The sequence below is a fragment of the Alosa sapidissima genome, chromosome 17, assembly GCF_018492685.1.
Source record: "Alosa sapidissima isolate fAloSap1 chromosome 17, fAloSap1.pri, whole genome shotgun sequence".
In the NCBI taxonomy this organism is placed as follows: Eukaryota; Metazoa; Chordata; class Actinopteri; order Clupeiformes; family Clupeidae; genus Alosa; species Alosa sapidissima.
The window spans coordinates 29,683,302-29,704,882 of record NC_055973.1 but is presented as its reverse complement, the minus strand read 5'-3'; the positions used below and the strand labels follow the sequence as shown (position 1 = coordinate 29,704,882).

Here is a 21,581-nt window from a genome sequence, read left to right as displayed (position 1 = left end):
GTAAAATGAGTTTCCTTAAGGTTCCATAAGTGTTCTGCCTGTCTGACTTGACTGCGTGATCAACATGGATTGAAATTATAAAATGACACATAGAAAATATCCCATTTTAATTTCTGACCATTGTGTCATTAGTGGCTGCGTCAGGATAGGCTACTTGTATTGATGGTCAAATTGATCGGTCTGAGCCTCAAAATTGTGTAGGCTACTTGAGTCAGCTCTGGTCAAGTTAACTCAATAATGCCACCTGCAGGTTGACAATGAAACTTCAAGCCTACTACCTGTATGCCAGCAGGTGCCTCTAGTGGACTGAGTGCAACATTTCAGAGACAGGGGATAGCCTACAGAATCCTAATCCATCGGCAAGTGAATATATTGTTATTAATATTTAATTTAAAAAAATCTATGAGAAACAAACTTAAACAAGCTGGTGAATTATATATTTTCTTGTAAATGTCAGAAATACTGGGTAGACCAATAGAGCAATAGGTAAATGACTAGACTCCCGAGCTGTTCCTAGAGAAGCTGCCGTTGGCAAGAACGCTGCTGTCTCAAACTGCAAATTGAGCGTCCTGTGTCCTCGCGTTCTCCAGAGTCTGGACTCACGATCTTAACTTTTCAAGTTCGAACTTTCAAGAACAGGAGACCTTACTTTAGCGTACTTTGTATTGAGAAAAGCCCTCTGTCTGGATTATTACAGAATTCCACTCCCTTTAATGGCCAGTCCGTAGGCCTACACTTCAATGGACCAGTAGGCTATAAATACTCAAGCCTATCAAATAAATGCTTTTAGGTGATCTATGTATTTAGTTGTTATAGATATGTGTATAATTAAATAATTCACGTTTCAATAGGCTAAACTTTTCCCATGTTTTATCTAAAAGCAGGCTGCGAGTTGATTTGTTTTTGGAAAGCTACTTACTTGACAATTCTGGTAGTTATGCCGCACTCTGTACTGCTGGGGGCACCATAACACCAAAAACGCGTTGGTGATTGTTTGGGGCGTGTTTTATCCAGTCAATGAAGTGTATGGTTGTTATGGTGAAGCATTTCCCTAGAGGTGAAAGTAGAGTGACATAGCAGCAGCTGGTCGAGTCCAAGAAACACGGATATGAGCACCTCTTCCCTGTCAAGCACTGTGAGCAGGTAAGATAAAGCGCCACTTCTAATAATTAAGAAGCAGCGCCCAAAGTGTAGGCTATATTACAATTGTGAAAGTTAGTGTGGCTTGGATGCGCGCAAAGTCCAAAGCAGTTGCGTTGGTCGGGCTTTTTGGCTAGTATGATAGCTGGCTAATTAATTAGCCCTCGATGCACTGAAGGTAATGGACAGGTTGCTTTGACTGGTTAACGCATGGAGTGGTAGTTGGACGCTATCACGACAGAGAAACATGGTCTATTAACTGATTCCAGAAAATAAATATTGAGTGGTTTAAACACCAATCAGAATAACAGATATTGAGAATGTTAACTAACATGCATTACTTTAGGCCATGGTAACTCCAGTCTTTACCGACGCGCTTTTTGGTGCGACTTTGAAAGATTTTCTACAAGCCTCAGACTTCTTGCCGAGGCATCGAACGACACACAGCAGTGCAACAGGTTAATATAGCCTACAGTAGGTACCAGTATGCCTATCCCGAACATGTTCCTAAAGTAGCGTTCAGAATTCATAGGTCATTATTAAAAAATTAATTACGAAATGTTTGCGCAGTTTGAAACTATTTTAAACCTCACGTTAACACTTCAGTGTCGATTGTAGGCAACTACATTCGTATCAGTAAGCTGCAGTTTAGGAAAATAAGCAGCCTAGGCCTAATTAACAAGAATTGAGAGGGCTAATGATTTGCGGCCTTATGAAAAACGTTTGCTATGAATGAGAACACCCATAGTTCAAGAATAACTAATCTCTCACTGAACATGTTGAGGTTAGCTGTCTGTTTCGATATGGTGAACCTCGACCTGTCTGCCCAGCGACTGTTGATCAATCCAGGTCTTGCTGACTATGTGAAGAAGCTGTTATTTAACGTCTTCAAGCGTGCATAGTGAATCGTATAAATGGGCTGTATCCTACTTGCCAGGACGAGCACTCCCAGGGGAAACTGTATCATGTAGCCTACAAGGTAGAGTTTGTAGACTGTAGCCTGCTCTTGAAATAAAGAACAAGAACATGACTGTTCAATCGGAGTGGGCAATGCCGCTCAAAAATGCATCCCATTCCTGTCTTTAGTTGTTTTCAGCATTCCTTTCATAGCCTTGTAATCATTTTTTTTCTTGGCTCTTCTTCACTCTCATCACTACCTTCATCTCTTAGCTGTGTACTTCCTCATTTGCCCTAAATCTCATCCCCCTTGTTCCTCCTGTCTTTTTTTCCTTCCCCAACTTCCTGTCTCTTGCCCCGTCATGCTGTCTTGGTCTGACCCCCTTCCTTCGTTCTTCCCTCTTTCCTTTTTGGAATTCTGTTTCCCTTCCCACTTCTCCCTTCTATGCATCTCTCACACACACACACACACACACACACATACTCTGACTCACACATACTCTGACTCACACATACTCTGACTCACTCATACACACGCATTAACAAGACTTGAGAATAGAGGAGAAAGGGAGTTCCCCCCCCCCCCATTTAAACCTCACTGTACACATGACCAGGCTTATCACTGTCCCACACTCCGCCTGCCTCCCATCTCTTTCGCTAGGCTTTGTGTCTTAATTGCCTACTAAACCATTTCAAAGCCTGGGGAAGAACACACACAAAAAAGAGCCTTTACAAATATTCCCCGGGAGATTAGACCAGTGGGCATTGGTTCAAATGGCAGGATAACCTCCAGCGCAACATTGATTTAGTCCGGTCGGAGTTTATTAAGAGTTATGGCAGGAGAGCTCTGCTGTGTGACTTACTTTCCTCATCTTGGAATGCCTTAGAGAACAGCTTGTGCCCTCTGGTTTACAGGGAATGGCCGATGTTTAGTTAAGCACTTCAGTGGAATTGTTTTTTTTTAGGGTTTTTTTTTTTTCTGCTGCGTTTGATTGAAGGATAGAATCTAAATGCCATGTCATGCACACATCTGATGATGGCATAATATGTGCCAGCCCCTCCTTGACCTTGAGATTGTACCAGACTGATGCAGTGCCCTGGCACCTAATGAGACTGTACCAGACTGATGCAGTGCCCTGGCACCTAATGACACTTACCCTTTTTAATTTATTTTCTCACCTTTTTAAGATTAATCAGGGCACATTAGTATAGTTACATTTGTATACAGTTGATCAGCTCACAATTTATTCCACATAATGCACTGGTCTAAACCTCATAAGCACAAACAAAAGCATTTACTGAGTTATGGTTGGGTTGTGATTGGTTGTCCAGTGCAGTGGCCAGTTATGTCAGTCCACCATGAGTCAGTCTGGCCCTGTGACACTGTGCTCCTTGTTTACAACGGTTGGCATTCACAGACACACAAACACACGCACACACACACACTCTCTGACACACACATAAAACCCAACTCAAATGCTGATTATGTGACTGGCTCTGCGCCGTGTGAAGCCTCTAGAACAGGCGGCTCAGCGAACTCAACAAATACAAATCATCCAGAGGAAGCCCTGCTGATGTGTGTGCTGCTGTTTGCGGTCATGCTCAGCTCCAAATATCTCATTCACTACAACAGTCTAAACTGAAATGAGGCCAGAAAAAACAGTGTCTCTCCAGCTTGTCAGTGGTGTAAAGCACATAAAACGCAGTGCGTTGACTGCAATGAGATGTGCAGTGCAGTGAGTTGTGATTACACAAATGTGCATGTGTAGAGGTATAGAGTTGTTTTTTTTTTTTTTTTACAAGGAACTGCAAATGCTCTATGCTTTGCATCAGGGTTGTGCACAATTCGAATTGCAATTCTGCTTCCTGTTTGCTACCTCAATTGAAATGCAAGTGAAATTCAAGAATTGAATTGGAATTTAAGAGCCAGTTTCAATTCAATTCTGGAATTTTGCACAAGCCTGCTGCTTTGCATATAAAATGGAGAGCAAACTGAATGGAGCAGAAAAGGAGTACAAACATGGCTATCTTTAGTAAGAGTAGGCTATTACTTTGCTCTTGCCTTTAGTAAGAGTAGGCTATTACTTTGCTCTTGCCTTTAGTAAGAGTAGCCTATTACTTTGCTTTTGCCTTTAGTAAGAGTAGGCTATTACTTTGCTCTTGCCTTTAGTAAGAGTAGGCTATTACTTTGCTCTTGCCTTTAGTAAGAGTAGGCTATTACTTTGCTCTAGCCTTTAGTAAGAGTAGGCTATTACTTTGCTCTTGCCTTTAGTAAGAGTAGGCTATTACTTTGCTCTTGCCTTTAGTAAGAGTAGCCTATTACTTTGCTCTTGCCTTTAGTAAGAGTAGCCTATTACTTTGCTCTTGCCTTTAGTAAGAGTAGGCTATTACTTTGCTCTTGCCTTTAGTAAGAGTAGCCTATTACTTTGCTCTTGCCTTTAGTAAGAGTAGCCTATTACTTTGCTCTTGCCTTTAGTAAGAGTAGGCTATTACTTTGCTCTTGCCTTTAGTAAGATTAGGCTATTACTTTGCTCTTGCCTTGAACTTCTTTAGAAAGAGTAGGCTATTACTTTGCTCTTGCCTTTAGTAAGAGTAGGCTATTACTTTGCTCTTGCCTTTAGTAAGAGTAGGCTATTACTTTGCTCTTGCCTTGAACTTCTTTAGTAAGAGTAGGCTATTACTTTGCTCTTGCCTTTAGTAAGAGTAGGCTATTACTTTGCTCTCGCCTTTAGTAAGAGTAGGCTATTACTTTGCTCTTGCCTTGAACTTCTTTAGTAAGAGTAGGCTATTACTTTGCTCTTGCCTTTAGTAAGAGTAGGCTATTACTTTGCTCTTGCCTTGAACTTCTTTAGTAAGAGTAGGCTATTACTTTGCTCTTGCCTTGAACTTCTTTAGTAAGAGTAGGCTATTACTTTGCTCTTGCCTTGAACTTCTTTAGTAAGAGTAGGCTATTACTTTGCTCTTGCCTTTAGTAAGAGTAGGCTATTACTTTGCTCTTGCCTTTAGTAAGAGTAGGCTATTACTTTGCTCTTGCCTTTAGTAAGAGTAGGCTATTACTTTGCTCTCGCCTTTAGTAAGATTAGGCTATTACTTTGCTCTTGCCTTGAACTTCTTTAGTAAGAGTAGGCTATTACTTTGCTCTTGCCTTTAGTAAGAGTAGGCTATTACTTTGCTCTCGCCTTTAGTAAAAGTAGGCTATTACTTTGCTCTTGCCTTGAACTTATTAGGTGGTGCTGTAAGTAAGGGAGGGTGTTGTTGCGTGTGAGGGGTCAAAACTCACTTGCAGGCACCGCTGTTGCATGTTTCCTGCCTGCTCAGCAACGTGAGTCCTTATCAGGATTTATGTGGTGTGTGTCATCATGAGAACAGATTGATATGCCCTGTGGCGACAGAAATATGTGCGGTGCCTTTCCTTGGTTGCACAGATGACACTGAGCAAAGCCGTGGAAAGAGTTGCTTCTATGACTTTCCGGTAAGTCCGGCTTTGTCCGTTTTTTGGCAATGAGGAAGGAAAATGTCACATTCGGTGGAACTGTTGAGTTGTGCATAGTGTGTGTGTGTGTGTGTGTGTGTGTGTGTGTGTGTCTGTTGGGTGAGGTACTGAGAATCTTACTGGCTCGGTCCAAGTAGTGGTAGAGGATGTGCATTCCTCCCGATGGCCATCTGCCTTATTTGAGTCAGACAGGAAGAGGATGTGATGTCATAGCCCCTGCTATGTTCATGCTATCATTGCATGGACACACACCATCTCTCTCTGATTTTCTTTGGTTTCTACAATTTCCCCCAACAAACAGTGTGGCAGTGTGACAAATGCAAAGTGGTGTCATATTTTCTGTGAACCATTACTCATTAGTCACTTCTGAGCATGTACATGTGACTGTTGAATGAGGTAGAGGTACACAGTAAACCGGTTTTATGAGCCTGCGACTGGCCTTGCAAATACAATCAGAGTCTAATGAGCCGAAGCCTCAAGGCCACTCTTCCAAAACCTGGTTCCCGTGCTTCACACAGAGTACAAACAAAACCAGCAACTCCATATGAGGGCATGAAGTGAACATTGTGGTCTGCCTTTTAATACAGCGCTAATAAACTGACAGATTGCAGGCTCTTTAAATCTTTGTGCTAGGGCTGCACGATTTGGGGAACATATCTAATTGCGATATCTCTTATCTTTGACTTGCAATATAATTTTTGAAAGTGCAATATTCCAAATTTCTCTTCTGATAAGTGAGCGTGCCTAGTGCATGAGAAGCACAGCACTCCTGTTAGGGGAACTTCACTGTCTGTCACACAAGGAGGGTGACATGACTATAAAAATCACAGATGTGACGAGATAAACTATTGGGACAGAGTTGCGAGCTGCATGATTTATTGCAACCTTTGCAATTGCATTAGTTCAGATTGCGATTTCTGTTAAAAATCAATGAATTGATTGTGCAGCCAAATTCTGTCCTCCCACACACTTTTTTAAAACATTGTACTCTTTGCAACTTTCTATTTTCTCACTCCCATCTGCCATGTTCTGCTTTCACTCCTCTTCTGGTGTTACTGAAGGGGTTTTGGATGAATTTGGTGAAATTCCTCAGTCCCCACCCCTCCCGCCATGGTCTTCCCCTCACCCCCTTTTCTTCTCCAAATCTGCTTAGCCAGCCGATGCATAATGGTCCCTTTTCTTCCTAGCTCACTCTGGTGGAAAGGCTGGACCAGGGGAGTTGCCATCGCCCAGCACGTGCTGGTTATTTCTCCCCCTGATTATGAAGTGCAGGTCAGAGCCGCCCAGCCCCTGAGCCAGGTTGCCAAATGCAATTGTGGTGAGGCTCGCCTCATTGTTGATGTAGTGTTGCAACTGGTGGGTGGGTTCCTTTAGCTTCTCTCTATAGCTAGGAATTTAGTTCTGTCAAAATAGACCTGGTTGGATACTCCCAACAGGACAGACTTTTCACCTGCGGTGAGCGTTCAAGGCATAGTCCAGTGGTGTAGATGTATCTAAAAAATATTTTGGTGTAGATGGGTGGTTGCAGTCTTTCTCGGGTGATGGCATTTAACGAGAGGTCACTAAACTTGAGCATGTTTTCTTATTCAAAGGAAATCCTTACATTGTACAGCACTCACAGAATAGCTCACCCTAAATATAGTTTGACATTACATTGTTGCTGGAGTCATGTTGATGCTGGAGCAAGTGTTTGGTAATGCGTGAGTAAGCACTGCCATCAGAGCTATCAGCTTGGCTCTATGTAACCAAAAACCTGGGAAATGGTTGGGATCTCTTGTACTATAGTTTCGGTGGAACCAAAGACACCGAACAATCTTAAATATCACTGGAAAGCCTTTATTGCGTCTTCCGAGATGAATAAATGCTATGATATTTGGATACAGCCGCATATGCATACAACTGCATATCACACACTTCGACGCACTTGGACCTTCCCCACTGCCGTCTCCAGTTCTTAAGCAAAGTAAATGAATACACTCACAACATAGGCTATACGAGCACGCGCACACAGTGTGTTTGCTCGCTGCTGTTAGAGATATGTGCTGTACAGTCGTCTTGTTGACCTTCCCTCGGCTCCCCATCTACCCTGCTGAATAATGAATGGGAAGCCCGGAGAGGCCGGCTCGGGAGAGATAAGTCCTGACCCAGGGTGGGAGGAAGGGTGAGGTACACCACTCTGACTCATAACGAGGGGGAAGGTGAGGATTTGTTAGAGGTGCAGCAATATGTTAAGGAATGCCCCCCCTTCCCCCACCACACATCGCCTCATTGCTAAACATGCAGGGAGTAGAGGTGCTGTTGGAGAAGTCAATCATTAATGAAAGCCTGCGTCTTCTCTTGTTACCACAAGGAGAGAGAGATGGAGGGAGAGAAAGAGTGACAGAGTGCAGAGAGGGCTGTAGTGAAATGATAAGAGCAATGCAATGTGCAGTATATGTCTGGTGTTTACAACAGTTGTAAAACCTCCCATCTCTCTCTCCACAGAATTACCTGCACAGCCTCTGTAATGTGAGACGTGCGTGTGTGTGCGTGTGTGTGCGTGTGTGTGCGTGTGTGTGCGTGTGTGTGCGTGTGTGTGTGTGTGTGTGTGTGTGTGTGTGACAAAAGTAAAATGGTAAGTCTGCAGATGGGGTCCAACTTTTGTCTTCTCTGGGCTAGGCCTATGGCCTGGTTTTGTTTAAGGAACATTTGACAATCTAAGTCTCTCTCTCATTCCTTCTCAGAGTTCTGGACATGAATCAGTAGTCATCCAGAAGGACCATGACCTGTTGAAGCCGGACCCTGATGCTGCTCCTTCAGGCCTCCTCAAGTGCTCCTGGTCCTGATGCTGCTCCTTCAGGCCTCCTCAAGTGCTCCTGGTCCTGATGCTGCTCCTTCAGGCCTCCTCAAGTGCTCCTGGTCCTGATTTGCTTTCTTGTCGTCTTCCGCTCAGGATGCGCTGAGCAAACACACTGCAGTTTTTGCATCGCGTGACCAGAGTGGATAATACTGGGCAAATCGTATTTCAACACACTTTGAGCCTAAAACTGAAATCATGTGATTATTTTGGAATACCATCAATTCTCTGTCGGCACTGGTTTGCAGAGTTCTGCCCTAGATCCATCCTCTAGCCTTCACAGCATGTGGCTCCTCCATGCCCACTGGAGTCCAAGTCTGAAGTGGAGCATCAGACTTAACCCAGTACATCCTGGAGTTTCTTGGAAAATAGTGTGTGGGTCTGTGCGACAAAAGAAAGGAGTTTGGCTAATCCAGCATGGATTTGACCTCTGAGGAAAGCTTAATGGCTGGTATTTCTACAGCTATGCTAGGACTTCACTTCGATTGTGCGCCTTTTAACAGAACCACTACCATGTGGATCTAAGTTTTTCACCATCTAAAGGCACCAGATATGGTCTCACCATGCTGAATGTTCAATATTGAAAATAGAGAATGGGAGACAAACTCTATTTGTATTTTGTAGGGCATGGAGAAGCCCCCTAACCTTTCAGCTAGTGTGTTTCTATTACCTCCTTATTGCACAAATTTGAATCCTGTTCTTTTTTTCTTGTTTTGTGCAACTTCCTTCCTGAACTTCCTGATCAAAGTGACCCCCATAGTGGTGGAGGTTTGAATTGATCCTAGATGTTTAGGGGCTGCTCTGTATTTGATTAAGCCCAAGACATTGGGGTAAACACTGCAGCTGAAGGTCTCTGCGGCTAAGGAAAAAACAACTTCACCTATAAAGCCACGGGATGTTTTAATCCATTAAATTCTTCAACAATAATTCTAGTCAAGAGTTTGGAGGACACGCAGGGAGAGGTTGGGTGGAGCCAGAGATCGGGCCAAAGGTTATGGCGGAACACGGGGAGTTGCTTGCAGAAATGACCACTGTTGGGCGTCTGTCTGCTACGGAGCGGCTCAAACATGCCCAGAAGCGCCGCACTCAGCAGCTGAAGGGCTGGGCCCAAATGGAGAAGGAGAGCGCCCGGGGTGGGAAGGCGTCACAGAAGGCAGACAAGGCCAAGAAGAAGGACAAGGACAAGGAGCCCAGCCGGAGGGTCACCTTCCCCAGTAATATCACCCTACTAGAGTCAGCTGCACGCAATGACTTGGAGGAAGGTGAGAAAAGGTTGGAATAGCCCAACCTAAATACTGTTCACCTAATGATGCTGCTCCAGTTAAGTCTTTATTCTTGGACTACTCCAGGTTGTTTGGACAAGGGGGGTTGGGGAAACCACTTCCTTAGCTAGTTACTAAAAAAAGAACAACATAGGCTATTACTGGCATTCCTTGGTTGATCAGATCCATTAATTAGCTACTAAATGGATTACACAATAACTCACTAAGACCAGGATTGCCTTCCATAAAGGCAGTAGATCCTGACTGAGCACTATCCCTGTGGATACACTCATTTTGTATGCTAGGACAAACCTGGGTCAAATATCACCAAACCAGGGAAGCTGAGTGTGCCAGCATGCTAATTGCTCCTGGAGGGATGGATACAGAGCGCTGCTCAAGGAACCTCATCAGATCAGGTTTAAAGTAGGATCGCCTTGTCTTACTCCCAGGGAGTGACATGGTATGCAAAGCAAGCACTTTGCATCCAGCTCCATACAAGCATACCTGATTCAGGGGCCAGAGTGACAAGAGTACCTGAGGGGGTATTTCAAGTACGTGGTTTAGTGACAAACCTGGGTAAGTTAACTCAGAATAAGTGGTAAACCTCCTACAATAAGAACCATATGGTGCTGTTTTGTTAGGAGAATGAAGCCATACAGCTCTTCTATTAGGAGGTTTACCCCTTACTCTGAGTCAACTTACCCAGGTTTGTCACTAAACCACATACTTGGAATACCCCCCTGGTCTACCTGAAGCTGTGATAAAAACAAAAACAAAGCAATTTTAAAGCTAAGATGGGAATTGTACTGAATATAAGTGTATATATACTCTTTTGATCCCGTGAGGGAAATTTGGTCTCTGCATTTATCCCAATCCGTGAATTAGTGAAACACACTCAGCACACAGTGAGCACACAGTGAGGTGGAGCACACACTAATCCCGGCGCAGTGAGCTGCCTGCAACAACAGCGGCGCTCGGGGAGCAGTGAGGGGTTAGGTGCCTTGCTCAAGGGCACTTCAGCCGTGCCTACTGGTCGTGGTTCGAACCGGCAACCCGGTTACAAGTCTGAAACACTAACCAGTAGGCCACGGCTGCCCCAAGTTAATATATTATAATTTTAATATTAATTGATATAGATAGATAGATAGATACTTTATTGATCCTCAAGGGGAAATTCAAGGGTCTCAGTAGCATACAGACATAACACCCAACATGCACTTACAGCAGAATATATATACCCATAGTTAATGATATTTAATGAAATTAAAAATGTTGACCAAGAATAATGTTGTCAGTGGTACAGTTTAGATTTTTACAAAACGTAACTGTTATTTCAGCTCTATAGTCAATCAGATTACACCCCTCCTTCCCAAGCTCCAGAAGTGTCATGTTGATTGGCTTGGATTGTTTTTGACTCAGTCAGACCATTGCTTGTTTACAGAGACGGTACACTGTTAGAGGGTTTAGACTGTAAACATGGAACTGGACAGCTAGAGCAGTGGTTCTCAACCTTTTTTCAGTGATGTACCCCCTGTGAAATATTTTTTCAGCCAAGTACCCCCTAACCAGCGCAAAGCATTTTTAGTTGAGAAAAAAAGACTTAAAACAGAGCACTGTTTTAATATATGTATGTATATTTTAAAATCTCATGTACCCCCTGGAGTGCTTTCACATACCCCCAGGGGTATGCGTACCCCCATTTGAGAACCACTAAGCTAGAGGACCATGAGGAGCGATTTACTTTTTGCCAAATTCAGCATGTTGGACTAGAATCACAGAGCGGCCCCTTAATTGCTGTCCAAAATCCAAGGATGGAAAAGGCCAATAAAATGTCATAAATGTAGCATTATTACCAATTTGATATGTTTGCTTTTATATTAGTTTTATTCAAAAGCATATTAGTTTTGGGAAGAGTTCTTGCCTTTAAGGCCATTTTTGCATGAGTCAACAGAATGCTTTACTTCTGAAAAGAAATGCTATTTCAGCCTCCCCCTCAGCTATCTCTATTGAGCCTGAATAGCCTAAATCAAACAGATCAGGGGGGTATCTAAACAGATCAGGGGGGTATCTAAAGCATGTGGCAAAGTTAACCCAGAGGAAGTGGAAAATATTCTAATAGAAGGCTTGATTCACCTAACAAAACAAAGCCAAAATGCTCTACTTTTAGATGTTTTACTATGAGTTGACTTACCCAGGTTTGTCACTATATCACATAGTTGAAATACCACCCAGTGCACCTGGACTGCAGACAAAACACTTGATAACAAACACATGAAATAATAATATGTAGAAAGATACCGCTGAAAGGCATTCAAGGTCATGTCATTGAAATAAAACAAAAAGTTTGAACATTACACACATCCAGTTCCAGAGCAGCAATAGAAAGATGCCACTATTTAACATCTAAAAAATGTTTTCATCATGACATAGCAAAGCTTTTTGGCAGCAGAATCTAAGGTACAAATCTGTTGTTGACTTTTTCATCGCCCTCCCAATGGTTGAACTATGAAAAGCCTTTGCTCTGCCTGACATTGGACATCTATCAAGCTTGGTGTTGTCCTTTTCTAAACAGGCTTCACACTGGAAGGAAATGACTCATATTTCAGGCTGCATAGTTTTTATATCTAATCAGGCCTGACATAGTTTCTTTCTCTATGGTTGTTGTTAAAAGCAGCTTAGTGGTAGAACACTATTGGCCATAATTACAGAGCTGATGAATGTGATTAGCAACTAATGATGGTTAATAATAATGTTTTTTTCAATTCAATTCAAGAATGCTTTATTGGCATGACAAGCTCACTTATATTGCCAAAGCAGTTATACAATAAATCTGAACACATACATGTCAGTAGATTTTCATAGGAATAAAATAAATAGGTAAAATGTAGTGTATGATTCAGTGTGTGTGTTTGTGTATGTGTGTTGTGTCTGTGTGTGTGTGTGCGCGCATGTGTGCGCACCTGTCTGCATGTGTCTGTGTGTGTATTTATTTTTATTATTTTATTTTATAAAACGTTTTTTTCTCTCTCAGTGAGGGAACTGCTGAAAAATGGAGTCAGTCCAGACCTGGTCAACGAGGATGGACTCACAGCATTGCACCAGGTACATGCATAGACACACGTATAATGTTACTGTTAATGCACTGCGCATATCTTTACTGTAAACCATAGCACTTGCTGTATACTACTGTCTACACTGCACTACCTGTCTGTACTGTTCACATGGCACTTTTCTGTTTTTTTCCACTCTGATTAGATGCTAACTGCATTTCGTTGTCTCTGTACTGTGCTGTACTCTGCACAATGACAATAACGTTGAATCTACTCTAATCTAAAACATGCACACATACATGCATGTTACCTAAGTGTACCAAGACCATAAAGGCTTCTTCTGAAGTTACATATCCTTTCACTCACTCATAGGCTCCCTCATCAGATAGTGTGTAGATAGTGTGCATCATGAAATTACAACGGAAAGAGTTAGTGGTTTTCACAGCTTCAGATGAGAGCATCTACTTGCGTCAGATGGTAGCCTACCTCTGAGGCCCCAGACTCTGAGCTAGTCACTAGAGTACATGTAGGTCTGCACAGTAGTTTTCCTGAAAGAACAACTGAGGTGATGGAAGAAGTGGAGAGAGAGGGCAGAGCAAATGAACACTCCCACAGTACCTTCTTTATTCACAGCTCGGCTCCCTCCCTTCCCTGTGCAGTGTAACATGTGAAGGCTTACTGTACCTTCACTGTTCCCCTCAGGCAATGTAATCATTCAGAAAGGACACCATTCAATATCTCCAGCACACTTGCTAAGTCTGTACAGCAGTCTCACACATAAATATATACACATATATATTCACATACCTCACCTTGGTATTGCCTTTGAGTTGCAGATGGCTCTGTCCATGAAATGAAAACACTGTGTTGACACACCCCTGTATACACACACAGGCACTCTGTGTTGTGGCTAGCATAATGCTAACGCTTCTTAATAAACAAAACGGTCACTTACAAATCCCAAGTGGGAGTTCCTTTGAAGTGCACTCACTCCTGCCTGTGTGGATTTCTGTATGCTCCTTCTGTCCAGAAAAAGTGGACAGGGTGTTTACCTAGCTGAAGGGTGGGACTTATACAAATACTATTTTTTATTTTTGCTCTCTGCTATTACTCCACATCTCCACATTGACTTGAAGGGATTGTGTTTGTTTGGTTCTAGAGTTGTATGTAAACCAGACCAAGAGGCCAAATGTATTAATGAAATTAAAATAATTTGACTGCTTTGAGAGTTGGGAGTGACTTTACTAAAGCCTACTGCAAAATAAACATGTAGGTTATAGGCTTAGGAGGCTTTCTTTTTATCCCATGTGAATATCCCATTACACAGCAAAAATAGTTCTTGCATTTCTTGACCACCATCTTTCTTAATCATAGTCATAGTAATGCTGGTTGGAATGTGTTTTAGTACCTGGGGAAAAATACATTTTGTAATGGAAAACATGTGTGTCTATATGCATCTGCAGTGTTGTATAGATGACTTTGGGGACATTGTGCGTTGTCTGCTGGAGGCAGGCGCCACTGTGAACGCCGCGGACAGTGAGCTGTGGACCCCGCTACACGCTGCTGCCACCTGTGGACATACTGGCCTGGTGCAGCTGCTAGTGCAGTCGTGAGTGACTTTTTCTCTTTTTCTCTCTCTCTCTCTCTCTCCCTCACTCTGCAGGCTCTTCATTTGGGCCACATTAAAATCACTTTTTAAAATCTGTTTATTAATGGAAATTACAGAGAATAAAATGTATCACGGTTCAAGAAAATGGGCCACTTTGCTTTACCTATACCAGACTCCCATTACTCACTCTTTGTAAGCATACCTGAGTCTCACTCAATACTTGGTGTACAGTTCCAATCTAAATTTTGGTTTGTGTCTGCATCCTTTGTGATCTCGCCTTCCCCACAAATGTTTTAGTGTCTTTCACTGTCTACTTCTAAGCATTGATACCATTTTGTGTGTGTGTCTGTGTCTGTGTGGGCCGGTCTTCTCTCAGTGGGGCCGATGTGCTGGCGGTGAATGCTGACGGGAATATGCCGTATGACCTCTGTGAGGATGAAGCAACGCTGGAGCTCATAGAGATGGTCATGGCAGAGCAAGGCAAGTCAATGCTTAAAGGGGACCTTGGCAACTATTTCAACGTAATAAACCCATTTAGAAATCATTTGGATGGTTAAATGACCTGTTTCGGGTGAAAATGGTGACTTTTCCCGCCGCCCCATAGACAGTGCCCCTAGCGTCCCCAGGCGGAAAACCAACCTTGTAACATTGAGACTACCGTCCCGGAAAGAGAAGTGAGATACAAGAAACTTGTTTTAAATCATGTTTCTTATCTTGTAACATCCACATTGTCAGCCGAACTTATGCTAACCGTTTTGCTAGCTTGTAAACAAATCCATGTGCTTTATCATTACCTTTTTCCACAGTTTGAAATAGCATAATGCACAATTTCTCCAGCAGAGGGGGAAATCCTGCCAAGTTTCCCTTTAAACCTACTTTAAAGCAACACCAAAGAGTTTGTTGTACCTTAAAATAATGTTTCAAAATCGTTTCAGTAGTTCATCAACTCATAATAGGGAGAACGGCACTTCTGCATTCGCTTCGCCGCCCTCTATCGGCTATAACCGCACTATGCAAGTTTGCCAGATCGGGTAGCGGATCTGTAGTTTGATGGAAGGAGACATAAGAAACTACAAATTTGACTTGCTTCTAATGTCGCAATAATCATACTTTCATAAAATTATGCAACATAGTCTACCTTGTCTGTGGACATCGTTATTTGCAAATCCGGTGCTGGATAAACAAATAGCATGCGTGCGACAGAGGAAAAGTGCTTTGGTGTTGCTTTAAGCCCTCAAACTATATAACCAAATCAGTCTTTGCCAGAAATGGCATGGGTAAGATCATTCATGAGTAGGCTCACTTTTGAACTTTTTAGCTTAATCATGCTTTCTGTGTAACTGTTCACTCTTCTCAGGCATCACACAGGAGCGTATAGATGAGTGCCGTGGGGCGAAGGAGAGGCAGATGCTGGCGGATGTCCAGGCTGTGATAGACAGCGGAGGAGACCGGACCTCAAGGGACGAGCATGGGGCCACACTGGTATGCACTTAGTGTATGCACTGTAGTTTTGACAGAACTGAGCATGGCAAGGTTTACTTAATTTGCTGGATTTTTGGAATGTGTTTTGCATTAATTATCCCTCCATGGTGTTTAGTTGCATATTGCAGCGGCCAATGGATATGTGTCTGTAGGGGAGCTTTTGCTGGAGCACAGGTTCCCTATGGAGGAGAAGGACAACGATGGCTGGACGCCACTCCATGCTGCCGCCTGCTGGGGACAGGTGAACATTGCAACACATTCACACAATTCAGCATAGGACTTATGAACTCATTTTTAATTATCTTATATATGTTTTAATTGTACTGAACATATATGCAATATAAATAAGATGACCCTATTGATCTACCATAATGTCATACAAATCATGAAATAGAAACAAACTGTGATGTTTCCATCATTGCTTTTCAGCTTCAGATGGTGGAGCTGCTAGTGGCTCACGGGGCCAACCTGAGCGCCAAATCAGTTCTGGAGGAGACGCCCATAGGTAAGAGCATTTCAGTAGAGGAGCACAGATATTTGCCTCAAATCAGTCTCCACCAATGTGCGAATATGTATTCTCAACAATATTATTTATTATAATGCCCGGTGAAAACACAAATGTTAAGTGCACAAACTATGTATCTTATGCTCTACTACAGAAAGCAGATTTTTCACAATGCTTGAAGCTTTCTAATCACCAAATTTGTTTGAAAAAATGTCTGCTCAAAACGTTGCACAGTATCACGTCGCACAGCACTTTGCTGTGTTGCATCCAGACAGGACATTCGAATTGAAAGCAAGCAACTTGCAGTTAGGACTCAATGTTACTCACTCACAGAGGTGGAAAACTCCTACCACATATTTGTTCCAACTATTCACTAAAGCTTCTGATCCTAATTAGCACAACTCTTCAGCCAGTAAATCAGCTGATCACTAATATCTCTTGTGGTAAGTGAACAGGCAGAAAGAATATATGGCAGGATTTTTACTTTCTGGGGTTTGCTCACTCAACTCTTGCACATGAGAGGTTATGCTAAGAGGTTATGCTAAGAGTGGAATTCATTGCATCAGCAGCACCCCTTTAATGTCATATTTGACGTTCAGAAGTAGTTTTCTACAAGGTGTTTCCAAAGAAATTTCCAAACAGATTTTTGTTTACAGGGTCTACAGCACCTTCATGATTTATATTTACAGATTGTTTTTTGTCGCAATGATTGCTTTGTGTTTATGGGCAGGTTTTGTATCATTTCATTAATGTGTTCATACAGCCTGAATAAGAATTGGTTATTTAGTTAAGAGTTAGGTGGTTCGGCTCTGCAAGCATGTCTTGATTTATTTGATTGTCTGAGGTTAGGATTACAGTTACGGTTGGGTAAGATTGGGTCATGGTCATGTTTGTGGATGGCGCTGTGTTCATGCAGATGATGTTGTCTCTGCTATGCAGATGTTTGTCCAGATGAGGACGTGAGGGCCAAGATGCTGGAGCTCAAGCACAAGCATGATGCCATCATGAAGAGTCAGGATCGACACAAGGGCACCCTGCAGAGACGAGCCTCCAGTGCCAGCAGCAGAGGGTAAGACACGAGCTGCTTTCAGATACGTCCTCCGCAATATATGCGCAGCTTTGTGAAACGGAGGTCCGACCCTTCGGGTGATTCAGATATGATGCTAACATGCTGACATTATGCGGCCATATGTGTGAACAACACTGACGCACATTAGAATAATCTCTGTGTGGTTGAACAGGTTGAATGTGATTGAACACGCACATGGACAGAATCTCCGCTTGTTCTTCGCTTTGTTCAGACATGAGCTCATTTACATAAAAAAATATCCGTCGGAAATACTAGCAGTGGAGTAGTGTAAGAGCCGGCTAAGAATTCCAAATGTCCAGTTATGTTCAGATATACGGTCCAACCGCTTGACATCCGCAGATCATGCTGACTTACACGTAGGTCTGAAAGCAGTGACAGGGAAGAGTTGAAGTGACAGGGAAGAGATGCATATACAGCAAGCAATTCCATAGAAGACTTTGTTAATGTGTCTCTATAAAGTTAGTTAGTTAGTTTATTAGTTGTCCCCTTAGGGAAATTCTTTTTCACAAAAGTTCACAAAAGTTGATAGAAGTAAGAGTGTCAGTGCTGTACATTCTTACAAACCTGCATGGTCTACCCATGTTACCCATATGTGCAACGCTTACAAACCTGCATGGTCTACCCATGTTACCCATATGTGCAACGCTTACAAACCTGCATGGTCTACCCATGTTACCCATATGTGCAACGCTTACAAACCTGCATGGTCTACCCATGTTACCCATATGTGCAACGCTTACAAACCTGCATGGTCTACCCATGTTACCCATATGTGCAACGCTTACAAACCTGCATGGTCTACCCATGTTACCCATATGTGCAACGCTTACAAACCTGCATGGTCTACCCATGTTACCCATATGTGCAACGCTTACAAACCTGCATGGTCTACCCATGTTACCCATATGTGCAACGCTTACAAACCTGCATGGTCTACCCATGTTACCCATATGTGCAACGCTTACAAACCTGCATGGTCTACCCATGTTACCCATATGTGCAACGCTTTATGAGCTGTTTTCCTTTGCCCATTTGTGTGTCTTTGTTTTTGTTTGGGAGCAGAAAGGTTGTGCGGCGTGTGAGTGTGAACGAGCGGTCGAGTCTGTACAGACGGGAGCACCGTAAAGAGGCCATAGTGTGGCAGGAGAGGGGCCGGCAGCCTGAACCGCCGGACGACGATGAGGACAGACAGACAGATGCTGAGCTCAATATGCACCCAGCGATGGTGAGGCAAAAACACATACAGCTTTATTAGTAACCACCAATTGGATACAGACTCAGGCATTTATATGCCGAAACACTTATATTCTAACTGTCATGAAAGTGCATCCAGTACAAATATAATACACACGCACACACGCACACAGAAATACACAAACAACATCTACGTCTACACACATCTCCCAGTCCCATTGTGGCCAGTGTGACACGTTCCCAAGAGAATCCATACTCACTTTTTATTTTATTTCCCTGTGCTTTTGAACTAGGCATCAAGTTCAGCTGCAGGCCAGGAAGGTAGCCAAGGGGACAGGCTTGTAGATCCTGGGGTGCTTGGGAACGGAGGATCCGCCACCTCCCTGTCCTCCTCCTCCATGCTTGGGGAGTTCCGCGTTGGGGGCCGCATGGACCGCAGTGCGTCTTACCAGCTGACACCGCCCTCAGCTGCCAGTCTGGCTGAGGGCGAGGGAGCGGACAGCATGACCCGGGAGAAGTCCCACCACACGCTGGCCGAACTCAAACGGCAGCGGGCGGCTGCCAAGCTCCACAAGCACCCCGCGCCCCCTCCGCCTTTGCTTCCGCCCGCCGAGGAGGAGCCCGCCCCTGCCTCTCTCGACCCCGCGACGCCAGAGACTCCGGAAGGCACGGTGCCTCAGGACGAAGTGATCTCGCCCAACACTGTGTACTTCACGCCGGCCAGCGGGGACCCACCCCTCCTGAAACTGCGTGCGCCGGAGGAGGAAGCGCCCAATACCAAGGAGCCCTGCTGTGGTCTCATGTAGAGAGAAGGACATGAGACCTTGGCACGCACACACGCGACAAGCAAAAGCTCTGGAACATTTTTGGTTAATTTTGTTAAATTCATGTGCCTCAGAGGCACTATGGCACAGCACCATGGACGCACAACACACGTACTTTACACTCCTCATGCAGACACATGCACTTGGGCCCAAATTAACACAGAGTGTCACTACTGTAAAAACAAAACTCATAATCCCATGGCAAACACTTAAGACACTTGGAATGGAATATTTGAGGTGACAAATGTAGACTCTCTTCTGAGATTATATATGGGAAGCGCACTTAAAACAAAGGAAAGCTTACCAAACTGCATAGTTGCACGTCAGAGGTTGGGAATAATGGAATTACATGGAGGATTTGTTTTCTTTTCATGCCATTTCAACTGTGTTGTTTGTTTTATGGGATTTTGATCCCAAAGTTCATTCAAGCCTTAAAACTTTTTTTTTTCTAGCATAAACCTTATTGAACGATATTAATCACTCTAAAGGCTACAAGGCCCGGGGCAGCTTATGCAGGGCCAACATACACCATCTCACTACCAACTACATCAAGAACCTAACAGTGAATCTAGCCTAAGGCTTGAGTCCAAGGATCACTCCAGATGAGTTGAGTAAACTATATGCCCTACGTGAACAGGAAAACCCAGATGTCAGAGATCTCAGAAAACCTTCCACACAGGACACTAGAGAAATTTTGCACTTTACTGTGTTAAAATGAAGAATGCTATGTTGCAGAATTATGTTTTAAGTTATATTTTCCATGTGTGGCTTTAATTGCAAAACATACAATCATATATTATTACACTTGGTTTGCTTGTGCACTTCTGCAGAAGACAAGTGGCCCTTTTCAGTTGCTATTTTGATTTTGGTGATCTGATTAATATGAGTGAAAATGTACAATTTATAGGGTTAAACAAGATCTTTAATTAATGGAAGTTTTTTTACCCACAAGATTTCTCTGTAAAAGTGCTTTCCAAGATTTTGGCCCAACCCAAAACTTTGTCAAATATTTTCCTATGTCTAGATTATTTCAAATTATTGGTAATGACTTGTATGTGTACAGCTGGTGAATTGATTTGGTAAAAATGTTGATTGTATTTTTTTTTCTTCTAAAATGATATAATGCCTGATTTAAAAGCGTCATTTATAATTTATTTATTTAATTTATTTAGAAGTTAAACTGAACACTCCAGTTGTAAGAGGACACAGAACTATGAGACATCACTGTAAGCCTTACTTGTTTGAATTTACATTGCCATGTACTTGATGTGCTCCGATGACGTCATATGGACTTCATCTCTCCACCTCTGGTTCCCTCTCGAACCAGGTGGCGAGAATAGGTCTCAGATTTCAGATAAAAATGGTATTTTGAGAACTCCAGTGCAGACTGCATAGAGAACTGAAGCTACTGTACCTGTACAGGTAAATTGTGCTTTTCATGAAGCATTGTGTTTATTGATAAAAGGAAATGATTTTCAAAGGTGATTCTTCCAATCCATCTGAGTCGGTGTAGCGTTCATGGTGTTCAAGAAAGTGAATCATACCCTGAAGGTACTAATCCCACTCTTAGCGGTATTCAGTTTTGGTTTACTATAATTATCGATATAGTCATATTAATAACATATCTACAATATATCATTGTGAGTAAAAACACAGTGGCCATATGGAATAACAAATCTATTGTTCAAAAATGAAATGTGAAAATGCTTTTTCACATGTTTTAGAAGTGTGCTTATAATTATTTGAGAAGTACTGTAGCATACGTCTTAAACATTTTCAATTTGATCATAACATTTGTTTAATGAGCACCAAGCGTCAACACTTCTAATATGCTTACCACAGTGACCTGCAGTACATGAACACAACAATAAAGACTTGAGAAATTAATTTAATTATGTCTTTGTTTGCAGGTCAATATTCAACACTCTATTTATGATCCCTCTTTTTCAACCATGTAGACCTTGGTGTGGTGAATCATGCCCTGAGCTGGTATTATACCAGTGACTGCCAACAGAAACACATGGGACATTATGTGACCTTAAACCATAAATAGCCCAACAAATTTTATTTTTCAGATTTGAGAATATGCAGCCATACATCCTGTTCTATTCACACACACTTCCCTAAAACAAGTCTCCCTAGGTTAACTTAACTTTTCCTGTAATTTTGGCATTAAACAGCATTATTAGTGGAGTTGTT

The 21,581-nt window shown here is 42.7% G+C and overlaps 1 protein-coding gene across 2 annotated transcripts; it reads left to right on the top strand.

Annotated features, from left to right (window-relative positions):
• The first annotated feature begins 891 nt into the window (after positions 1 to 891).
• Positions 892 to 21,274, top strand: ppp1r16a (protein phosphatase 1, regulatory subunit 16A). Of its 2 annotated transcripts, none has more exons than XM_042068382.1 (11): positions 892 to 1,143; positions 8,254 to 9,628; positions 12,660 to 12,730; positions 14,142 to 14,287; positions 14,664 to 14,767; positions 15,645 to 15,769; positions 15,885 to 16,010; positions 16,199 to 16,274; positions 17,214 to 17,343; positions 18,427 to 18,589; positions 18,852 to 21,274. In XM_042068382.1, exons 2-11 carry the CDS (start codon positions 9,361 to 9,363, stop codon positions 19,362 to 19,364), a joined length of 1,722 nt encoding a protein of 573 aa, XP_041924316.1. In that variant the 5' UTR covers positions 892 to 1,143; positions 8,254 to 9,360; the 3' UTR covers positions 19,365 to 21,274. The 2 variants fall into 2 exon arrangements, with proteins under 2 accessions (XP_041924316.1, XP_041924317.1); XM_042068383.1 differs by lacking the exon at positions 892 to 1,143 and adding an exon at positions 8,125 to 8,144.
• The last annotated feature ends 307 nt before the right edge of the window (positions 21,275 to 21,581 follow it).

What these genes read in the sequence shown, in the direction of transcription:
- ppp1r16a (XM_042068382.1), top strand. Translation starts at nt 9,361, where the DNA reads ATGGCGGAACACGGGGAGTTGCTTGCAGAAATGACCACTGTTGGGCGT. An exon ending in GTGCAGCTGCTAGTGCAGTC is followed by an intron (nt 14,288 to 14,663) that starts GTGAGTGACTTT and finishes GTCTTCTCTCAG; the next exon opens with TGGGGCCGATGTGCTGGCGG. An exon ending in TCTGGAGGAGACGCCCATAG is followed by an intron (nt 16,275 to 17,213) that starts GTAAGAGCATTT and finishes TCTGCTATGCAG; the next exon opens with ATGTTTGTCCAGATGAGGAC.